The 11,294-nt window shown below is 38.3% G+C and overlaps 1 protein-coding gene across 2 annotated transcripts in view; it reads right to left on the reverse strand.

The window, feature by feature from the left end:
* Window positions 1-11,077, reverse strand: part of LOC111338425 (uncharacterized) — a 12,655-nt gene extending 1,578 nt beyond the window's left edge. Inside the window, exons 1-5 of one of the 2 annotated variants that reach the window (XM_088730572.1) lie at window positions 10,867-11,074; window positions 10,669-10,718; window positions 1,622-1,794; window positions 992-1,296; window positions 16-281 (exon numbers count right to left, since the gene is read on the reverse strand). In XM_088730572.1, the coding sequence (XP_088586698.1) occupies window positions 16-281; window positions 992-1,296; window positions 1,622-1,772 (722 nt within the window). In that variant the 5' untranslated portion in view covers window positions 1,773-1,794; window positions 10,669-10,718; window positions 10,867-11,074. Of the gene's footprint in view, window positions 1-15; window positions 282-991; window positions 1,297-1,621; window positions 1,795-10,668; window positions 10,719-10,866 lie in introns of both variants that reach the window. The other variant, XM_088730573.1, reaches the window with a different exon arrangement.
* Window positions 11,078-11,294: the final 217 nt, after the last annotated feature.

Raw genomic sequence — 11,294 nt, forward strand, 5'->3', positions numbered from 1 at the left:
ATAACCCTTTCTTACCCGTAAAAGTCGGTATATTTTCGATCAACCAAGTATTTGCCTGGATGATTTTGCACGAATCTCTTGAGGTCGTCTAATTTGGCAGATCCCCACTCTACATATCCCAGCTTCTTCACGACCCCCTGCCCACTAATCTGTGGTCCCGCCGGGTTTGTATCTTCAATGCAAAGATAATCACCAGGTTGCATGAATTTGTGGAAATGCTCCAACACGCCTATCATGTTCACATGTGAGTCTTCACTTAGTAACCAGGGATGAGGTAATTTCTAAAAAATGATACAACGATCGAAAAGCAAAATAAATCTCAAAAGTTTGTTTATTCTAGGGATATTGCAGCAATTCAAGATTTTCCGCGCGAAGCAATCATAGAGTGAACAGAGCTAATCATATCATTTGGATCAGATTAGTCCACTTTTCTTCAGCACGGTTTACAACAGCAAGAGCCGCCAAAGTGAAACTTCTGCTTCTGCAGCGCTGGTATGTTTAAATGTTGTCTCAAACAAGCCAAAATGAAATTGACTGCACCAGGAACGACTACTTTGAGAACACGTACAAAGCTTAAGATGTACCTACAGGTTGTCTTTTGGGTATATCTGCCCATCATATTTCAAAAGTAAGTCCTTGGCGTCATAGAATAACAGCGGTTTCCCGGGCAGACCTAAATTGGTAGTAGGTGTATAACTGTCATGTAAATCTCCCCAAGAATAGTTTGTTGGAGTTGTCCATTGCGCAGTTTGTTGTTTAGGTCAGAGAGGGTCCATCACTACATTATCGTGGCGTCATCCGTCATAATCACCACATTTCTTTAGAGTTCTGGCTGAGCAATCATTTGTAGACCAACAATGACGTCACTGTTTATTTCTATCTTTTTTTATAATCTTTTCCCTTAAAATTTAGCCTTGGTTGACCAGTGATGGAAAAAAAAAAAATGAGGAATACACCCACAACTTCAATCATTGTGTTGATAATTGCTCACCTTAAGACGTTCCCCAGGAAAGTGTGTTTCGACATCGAACACGTTTCCCTCAATAAACTCAATATCTGGACGGTGCTTCCTGGCTAAAGATTCTAGCTTAGTGAGATCAATATCCAAAGATAGGACACGTGACTCAGAGTCGTACAATTTCATAAGATCTGCCATCCATAGGGCTGAACCTCCATGGTAGGCGCCGAATTCGAATATCGTTCGTGGTCTCAACTCCCAAAGCAACTGTGGTACAACAGTGAAGTGGAAAGGATCTTTCAAAAGTGGAATACCCCGGTAGGTCGTAGAATATTTTCCTTTAAAGCAAAGAAACAAAAAAACATCTTAGTAATGGAAACTAATACTTGTCTCCCTATTTTCATTTTCAGATAAGTTGGTTTGCCAGGTGGTTCAACTCATCGATGTGTGCACCTAACGGGATCTAGGTTGGCTTGCCTGTTTGAGAGGGAACAATGAGCATTTAGTAGTCCCCGATTCTTTTTTTGACATTTTGCTAAATCTTCTAATGCTTATCTTAGTGCATACTTCGTCTTCCGTCGTGAAGACTATTCAGGTGACCTCATGGTACAGCCGTGCACCTGCAATGCTGGTTGGTTGCTAAGAGAACAAATAACTATTTACCGCCAGAAATAGGGGGCATGAGTTCAGCTGGAAGTAAGCTGGTGTCGGGCCTTTCTTCCATGGGAACAAATCGTTTCTGACTTGGCTCTTGGCTTTCCACTTGGGCCTGGAGCATACTGTAGTTGGTGTTATCTGTCACAGTGCTTCCCATAACTTTCCCTTCAAGTATTGTACTGAAACAAGGAAATTGACACAACTAAAACAAAATGCATGATCGGTCAAAAGCACATCTCTAATAGTTTTCTATGAATGTTGTCGCCTATTTAAGAATATTGGTCGGTGGTCTTAAATCCTAAGGTCAAATAAGGCTTTTACTTTTTTTTAATTGGTCATCCTGATCGACTGGTTGAGAAGTGTTAAATGAAGGCAAAAAGTTTACAGTCGCTATTTTTGATGAAATTGGATGAAAAGAAAACTGTCGGACATTAACTGCAAAGTGACTGATAAAATCTTTTCATGTCCACGTCACTAAATTTTCTCTGTAAAAGTGACCCGTATATGAAGAGCTGAAATAAACCTGATTCGTGAATCATTTTGTTTTGCATGATGAATTTCCGGCCATTTCATTGTTCTGAAAATGTACTTATTGTTTTACAATGGCTGTGCTAAGGTCACGACAAAACGCGGACTTCATATGGATCGATAAAAGTCATAAAACACTTAGACCACTAATGGCTCTTGAACAAATGGAATAAGACATCACTTTAAACAGGCTAGAAAGAGTGAAAATATTAATCTGTGAATTTGTTTTTTTTATTTTAAGTGAAACAAGATCGTTTTAATTTTGTGTAAACGTGAAAAAATGTTGAATGTCATGCGTGATTCGTGAGAAGGCCAAACATTTTTAACCGGACAGAGTTTTAAAAAGGGTATAGAGAACCCTTTTCAAAATCTTGATGCACCCACTGCCAGTGAGGAGAAAGATTCTTCGAAGATATGGACTTTTTATTTAGTCGAATGTGTTGTACGATAACTAGATCGTACCATTCACTTTCATCCCATTTTTCTGTTAAAAAACTGCAGCCTATCCGCGAGTAAATACGGTAATAATTTTTTTCAATAATTAGCTCATTTGAGGGGCACTTGAAATAGTTCATATCAGTTAAAATATTAAATAGCATCTTTTCTCAGGAAGTTATCAGTTGATTGATGCGTATCAGTCTTGTTAGTAAAGTATTTCTATTGGCATATTTAAGTGGCATTGTAAACGCCTGTAATTTTTTATGATCCACAAGCTACAAGGGAAGGCATTCAATCAGATTAAGGACTGGCTATGCGTTTAAATAATCTCTATTCTCACTACCTATGAAATTTGTTTTTGCTTGACCAGTAAGTTTCTCAATTTTGCTAGTATAGGAAAAGAGATACTTGACAATACTTAACAAGGACACTGAAATAACTGTACATTGTTTAGGAGATATAATCAGTTTTCTTTGACATGTGTCATGAACGAATCTTCTTTGCTAAGGTATGCCCAGAATTTTCTTTCCGGGACTTCAGGGCTCGACACTAACTTTTCAACTTACTAGCCAAGTGGCTAGTGACATCTTAATTTAGATGTTTTTAGATGTTACGACAATTTCAGTCCGTTTACTAGCCAAACTGGCTAGTGGAAATTGAAAAGCACTTGCCAAAACTGAATTTCTACTAGTCTGTGGCTAGTGGGCTACCGTTAGTGTCGAGCCCTGGACTTGCATGACTCTACTTACTGAGAAAAATTAAGTAGTACCGCAAAATGTTGCTTAAACACCATAAATATGGTTTCCCACTCTTCATTTTGCTCCCCCAGATATCATATTGATCATCAGTCTTGTACCTTTTTGTCACTTGATTACTTATTGACTCATGTGCATTGTAGCTGCCCCACCCATTTTATACCCTTCTATTATCTATTGGCCCCCCAAAGAAGCATTCCTTTGTAAGCCTCTTGATGGATTAATAAATTCATATTCAAGGAGCAGCCAGTTTAAGTAGAACAAAGATTTTTTTTTACTTTGCTGATTCTCAACTGAAATTTGATACAGATAGCTAGCCCTATCAAATTGTTAAAAACCTGATGTATAAACTATAAGGAATTCCGTCTCAAAATGAATGCAACTTCCTTTATTAATAAACAAAATACTACTGTGTAAGAAGAACTGCTGAACCAAAACACATGGTGCAGCTGTCCCTTGATTGACTGACAGCCAACACATGATATGTTGTCACACCTCAGTTGTGTGTCCTTTGCTATGATGAAGAGCTAACACTTAATGCATTTCTAACCTTTAAAAAATTTAGGCTATGAGCTGTCTTGGTTTCTCCCCATGCACTCTTTCAGTGGTAAGCTGTTGCACATGTCACTAACAGTCTTCGCCACAGGGCAAAGTAGCTGAACTAGCACCAAGCTAAACAGCCCTAAATCAGCCCAAGAGACTCTCTCATAACAAACAAACAATCGCTTGAGCAAGGTGTTTGTTTTTACTCAAAACTTGTTCAGATTGTTTTTAAGGTCAAAATTGTGTAACAGTTTATTCCCACATAAATCCTTATACTTTGTCCATTACTCAACATAAATGTAGTTGCATATACAAGGAGGCTCATTGTGCAAGTGTAGGCTACCTGTTAAAGTTAAACAAAAAGAATTTAGGAGTAGTAATTTGAAAGCATTGTGTGAAAGAATGAAAGGGTTTTTGTACATCCACTGCCATCTTGAAAACTGACCACAAAACAGAAAGAAATGAGTTTGGTTGTTGTGTCAGAAAATAGTCCATTGGCTAATATTATTTTACTGATTTTTTTGAACAACAGTTCTCCAATTGGAAATCTCTATGATATGAATGTCACTAGGGATGAGAATTTGATGTTAATAGCACTTTGACAAGTAAAATTATTATACTTTAGACTTAATATAAAAATCTGATTGGTCAAGGGCATTTAATCAATATACAAAAGCCCATTGACATGACGATACAATATTTGCAGTTTTTTAATATTTTTTAGTTTAAAACCTTATCAAGATAAGGGCATTTTATGGTTGTTACAGAAGAAGGGAAATATTTTTCATTGTTCAAATAGTCATACCTAAGAACTCTCAAAGAAAACATCCAATGCAGTAAACAGTCAGCTGTTTGTGAACATTTCCAAGCCCATTGGAGAATACTTGAAAGATAATAAACACAATAACCTATATTTTGTGCAAAAATATGCATACACATTTGTCCTATGGTCTCTTTATCAATCCTCATGTCTATGTCTGTGCTATCTGCCTCAGCCGGTTTTGATAACTCATCATATCATTCTCAACCTCATCCAATAACTGCCTTATTATTATATCATTAGTGACTACATGAGTGAAGCAGGCTGACCTACACTCTGTCTCATGTACATCCTTCTGTCAACATAAGATATCCGTATGACATGCATTGTCTACACTAAAAGCACATAAATTATGCTTTTACAGTGACTTGAGTACCTGCACCCTTAACAGTGCAACATGGTCAAAACAGGCAGTCTATGCCTTCTGATCGTCTTGCATCATGGTCATAAAACAAAAAGTGATTCAAGGAAATATCTTAGGTGGCAGCCAGATAGTGTTAACATAAATTATGTGGAATGGAATGGAGATTCATTCTGTTGCCATTCCTTCCAAAGTTAAAAAGTGTTTACCGCCTGTGCGAATCCTGTCATTCCCCAATGAAGAATTTACTCTTAAGAAGAAACTGACAAAATTCACTGAAATTAAAACAGCAGCAGTCTTGCCTAGGAATCTACAGGCAAATGGCAGCAAAGACAGTAGTTACACTGACACATTTGATAGCTGTGGGAATAATATCAAATTCAGAAATTACAATCCAAAATACAAGTTATTTAATGGGGTGTCATCCCTGGACATGCACCAAGCATAAATACCAGATTCGTAAACGAAGAAGCCCTACATCTCCTAAGAACAAACTTTTCACACTCCATGTTGAGTAACAATATACAGAGTTTAAAATGCACTTAAAGAATAGCAGATACCAAGATAAAGATCTTGAGAAATGTATCTCTGGAGTTATTTTCTGCAGGAGATAAGATATACTTGAAAACAAAGAAGATAGCATGCACACAGAAGAAAATATTGCCTTTTGTAACACAATCTCATCTGGCTATGCCAATCCTCAAGAACATACAGATGAAGAAATGACACCTTAAAACTAACCCTTCTTGTCATATTGCAAAGGAAAGTCATTAATAGACATCCTTATGACAGCTTAATTTTGAGGGCAAAAGATTTAAAAGTGCTAGTGGGTGGCAGGAGTCGCACAAACTATCAACACCTTTATATGGTCCACTGCCTTTTGCTGTCCAGCTAACCCAGCATGTCACCTTGCTCAATGTAAAGCCGAAGTTTTTCATTGGCCAAGTGACTCCTATAATTACTCTAATTCCATTGTCCTCCATTCAATTATCAAAATGTGTTATGTGTTATTATCTATGTGTTAAGGAGCTTAAGGAAGGAAGGATATAACCAAGCAGAAATTGATCATCTGTTTCAGTCTTTAGTCTTAACTAAAATTTCGTATGGTTTACCGGTGTATGCAGCCTCTGTGCCTGAACTTAATACTGTGCAGCGGTTCCTTCATAGATGTCATAAATGCAGTTTTATATCCTATGCTATAGATAGATATGATTTGCTTGAGAAAACCCATAGGTCAATCTAAAAGAGGATTAGTTGCCTGCCTACACATCCACTGTACAATTTGTTGCCCAAAGTTAAAGAATCTTCCAAATGTTTGAGAACTCAAACAAGCCTACTACCTTGTGTCAACATAGAACGTTTCAAAGCTAGTTATATTAATAGACTGTATTTTAAATATGCTTCTGCTTTTTAACTTTTTAGTTAATAATTTAAACATGTAAATATAGGTATGTACTTTTACTTGTATATTCAATAAAGACTAGAGAAGATAGTAGATTTACCATACATTACTTGCCCAGCATTGAGGCTATGATTCTCAAAGCCCAGCTCAGATGGATGGGGCATATCATCCGAATGAACAGTGACAGAATCCCAAAGCAACTCCTCTACGGAGTGCTCAGTAAGGGAAACAGAAAGCAAGGCAGGCCACTGAAGCGCTTTAAAGACTGCACCAAGGCCAACATCGCCTACACTGGCATCGCAACAAAGCAGCTTGAGGAGTGTGCACAGGATTGCACTGGACGGCGTGCATTGACACGCAAAGCACCAAAAGCCTTTGAAGCACACCGGCGAGCCAACGTCACGGAGGCTTGCGCTAAAAAGGAAGGCAGCAGCAGAGACACCCAAACCTCCAGGCCAGTTTCCCTGCTCCCACTGTGGACATGTTTGCCGTTCCCGCCTTGGACTCCTCAGTCATCAACAAACCCACCCACGCACATAGACGTCATCATCGAGACTGATGGACCACCAATACTTGTCCCTAGTTAATTTGCATTTACTCAGGAGAGTAGATTTACCATACGATTGAGCATGTATAGGAAATGTCCCTTACAATAGCAACACCAGGGTTTTCATTAACTTTTGAAGTAGAAAGGTGCTGCCTTATGATTAGGCAGGTACCCTAATAAAATTGAGGGCTGAAGGCCCAAACCCCTGGGGGGGTCGGAGGCATGCTTCCCTGAGAAATTTTTAAAACTTAAGTCTCTCAGGAGCACATTTTCTTGCAATCTGGAAAAGACATTTTCTTGCAATGACACATACTTAATCTAGTTTTAGTAAAAAATGGTACTCTGGGAGAATTCGATTATTTTAGTACACAGTGATGGCTACATCAAACAATACTGTTGTTCTTCAGAGCCTCCTTCCTTCTTAAAGTTACAAGTTGGCTCGAAGTTATAAACTGATCAAGAAAGAAACTGACAACATTTTTTAAGTTTATGAAACTCAAAGTCAGAGCCATTATCAGAATCTTCAGCATCCAAATCACAGTTAGCTCCAAGGCTTTGGAGGTTTCCTCTGCTTCTTCCTTACTTAATAGAAAATTACTTTCAGTCCGAGTTACCAGGAGTTTCGAAATATCGAAGGTTCCAGAGCAGGATTCCAATAATAAAATTCTCAGCACCTTTACAGGCTGAAGCAGATTGGGTGTTACAAAAACGACGACCCTCCAAAACTAAGACCCCCTAAAATCGAATCTGTTGAAATATAAAGTCAAATTGTATCTGCTTCTTCCTTAGTTAATAGAAAATTACTTTTAGTCCGAGTTACCAGGAGTTTCAAAATATCGAAGGTTCCAGAGCAGGATTCCAATAATAAAATTCTCAGCACCTTTACAGGCCGAAGCAGATTGGGTGTTACAAAAACGAAGACCCTCCAAAACTAAGACCCCCTAAAATCGAATCTGTCGAAATATAAAGTCAAATTGTATCCAAAATAGGTCTAATCTGTCAAATTATCTCCTGTCCAATCCTTTCCATCATGTTTTAGGTCAAAGTTAACGGTAAAATTTCTACAAAGTCGAATTACGACCGTTCAAAGACTATAATCCGCGCCAAAACGTACTGGGTGCACATATGCTATTCAGCTCTGTCACAGGTAATGCAGTCAAGATTGCAGGGACACGAAGAAAAACATCCATCTCCAATGAAAAGCCAGTTTTATGATTTAAAGGATAAACAACAATATTAAAGACCAATAGAGGTAAGGCATATTTTCAGTGTATAATTATATGTAAGTAGTGTATGGCTTTCAACCTCCTTATAAAGCCACAGTGCTGATAGTATATGACTGCAAATTGTTTGAAGAAGAGAATCGTCTAGCACGCGTATGATAGTAGTTTTTGGTTATTTTATGAATTATAGTCTTTGAACGGTCATAATTCGACTTTGTAGAAATTTTACAGTTTGGTTTTGTGGGGGTCTTAGTTTTTGTAATTATGAAAGCTAAGAGGGGTCTTTGTTTTCGAAAAGATGAAAACTAAGACCCCTAAATTTGACCTAAAACACGTTGGAAAGGATCGGACAGGAGATAATTTGACAGATTAGTCCTATTTTGGTTACAGTTTGACTTTATATCTCGATGGATTCGATTTTAGGGGGTTTTAGTTTACGTAATCTCAAAAAGTAAGACGGGTCTTAGGTCTTAGTTTTCAACGGTCTTAGTTTTCGTAACACCCAAGCAGATTTTCATGTTTAGAAGTTTTGATATGTTAACACTTTTGAATGCTTTTCTTAGCTTTATCTTGAATGAAAATTAAATTGGAACAAAGTTTCTTTCAAGTTTCTTACACCTGTTCGGAATATTTAAGCTTTGAAAACCAAGAAAATGTTGGCTTTACACTGAGACGCACATGTTAGCTGATAAGCACCTTTTACGGTGACATTCTACTCTTATTGTTTATTTCTCATTTTGAATTGTGGAAAATAGTCGGTCGATATGTCAACCGATAGTCGGTCGACATATCGGTAGACAGTCGGTCGATACTTGACCGACACTTGGCCAATGCTTCACTGATACTTTACTGACACTTAATCATATACCTGAAAGTTTATGCCTTCAAATCAAATTTTTTAATACCGACACTGCAACAATACACAACCACATGAGTGACATTCAAACTATATTTACTGATAAAGTTCAGACACTTACACTTGGCCGATAGACCACTGACACTTGACCGATATTTCACTGACACTTGACCAATATTCCACCGAGACGCGACACTCCATCTGTCGGTCGACATATCGACCAACATGCCGACCGGCTATCGACCTATCTATCTTTCGACTATCGACCGACTATCGACCGACTATCGACTGACTCTCGACCGACCTGTTGACCGACTGTCAACCGACATGTCGGTCACCATGTTGGCCGACACTACCTCTAGTAAAATTGATCCGGAGAGTGTTTGATCAGAGCTGTTGCGGAAAGATCAAAGCAGCCATTCAAATCTTTAAAAGGCTTCAAACTATGACATATCATATTTGAGCTTCTCAAAAATCAGTCTCAAATTACATACTAAAATACAAAGATGGTGTTTGTCTTGGAGAACATAGAATATTGAAAATAACCCTCCCACAATGCACCACAATCAGGGTGCTCACACCACCTGTAGTCAAATTATGGTCAGAGTACAAAATTTTGAGGTCATGCGATGGTTGCAAATGTGGCGTGATATCATTAATTCATTGCAAGGATTTTCTCGAAATGCCAGACGTTAGTGCTACACTGATAAACCATAGAAGTTACATTCCTGTTTTGTCCTCCACATGGAAAAAGAAATACTGGTTTCCTTTCCTTGTAATAGTTTTAAGAATACAGCAAAGGCACCAGCAAGTGATGTAGTACGAAATCGAGCAGAATTTCAGGTAGAAGATGATTGCTTTCAGACAAGAAAATTCGGTCCTCGCTAAACTTCAAAATACCCGGGCACTCACTTACATGTCATCGGTCCTACAGCTGGTGATACACTTAACGATTTTATTCGCCGAATTTGTCTGCCAGCGAAAATCGCCGATCTGTGACGTGCTAAATATCGGCGATTTCAAAGGTCGATCGGCGAAAATCGCAATCGCTTTACTGAGTGAACCTAGCAACCTTCGCTGATCGGTCACCGCAAATTCTGTCGCCGGCTTCAGATATGATTAAGTTCCCAACACATGCACAATATAACAAAAGACAATGCGGTACAATGAATATATGAAGTTCATATGAAGTTCACGTCACCAAGCGTATGAACTTCTCATATTCATCATATATTCATCATATATTCATCGTCACGGGTTTATTACGAATCAACTTAACGACCTGCTCCCAGTTGGCTTGTTAGCTCAATTGGTAGAGCGCTGCACTAGTATCGCAGAAATCAGTGGTTCGAATCCCGTACAGACCTGATTTTTTTCAGGTCTGATTTTCGCTATTGCTTAAATAGCGCTCTCTACTGCGAGGATCGTGCATCATACGTAAAAGACAATGCATTGAGAGACTTATTACGTGTTACGTAATCGTTTACAAGACATAACCTTACATATTTCTCTCTAATGATATCTGCAATATAGGTAAAGTTTCTTGTGCATATTGATTTGTACCTAAGAAATATTCTAACCTGATGTAGCAGCCCGCTAAACTCGAAGAGACCCTTTCGACGATGTAATCCTTAAAAGTAAACAAAAGCTGCATGGCTTCAAACTAACTAATGTTCGGTTACACAAAAGTAAGGTAAAAACTCAAGTTTTAGTTCATAGTTATATTTAACCAGGCAAAAATGCTATGATTCCATCAAGCAAAATAGTTCTGATCTTACCTCGTACGGAAAGCTGCACAACTTGGAGTCACTGAACCACGAAAGCGACCAGACAACAACCTCGCCACCAAGCGTATTTTAACGATTGGTTCGTAGCCTGGGCCTAGTTGTTCGAAGGCAGATTAGCACTAACCCAAGGTTAAGGTGGCTGAACAGAGTTTTTGATACCTTTGTTTCTTTCACCACTTTCTCTGAAACCCTTGATCTCTCGGTCGGCAAAACTGGCAGCTAGCAAGTTAACAACACAAACTTTGTTTTTTTTTTTTTTCTTTTTTTAAGTTAAGCTGACGTATGTGCCGTTGCCATGGCGACATGAAAAGATATAAACAGGCAATTAAAATCGGTTTTGTTTCTTTGTACAAAATCTAGAGTAGAGTAGACATCTATAATTATACAAGATAGCCCCTTCAGTGTGTAGTAAACACTGG

The sequence above is a fragment of the Stylophora pistillata genome, chromosome 8 (assembly GCF_964205215.1).
Source record: "Stylophora pistillata chromosome 8, jaStyPist1.2, whole genome shotgun sequence".
In the NCBI taxonomy this organism is placed as follows: domain Eukaryota; kingdom Metazoa; phylum Cnidaria; class Anthozoa; order Scleractinia; family Pocilloporidae; genus Stylophora; species Stylophora pistillata.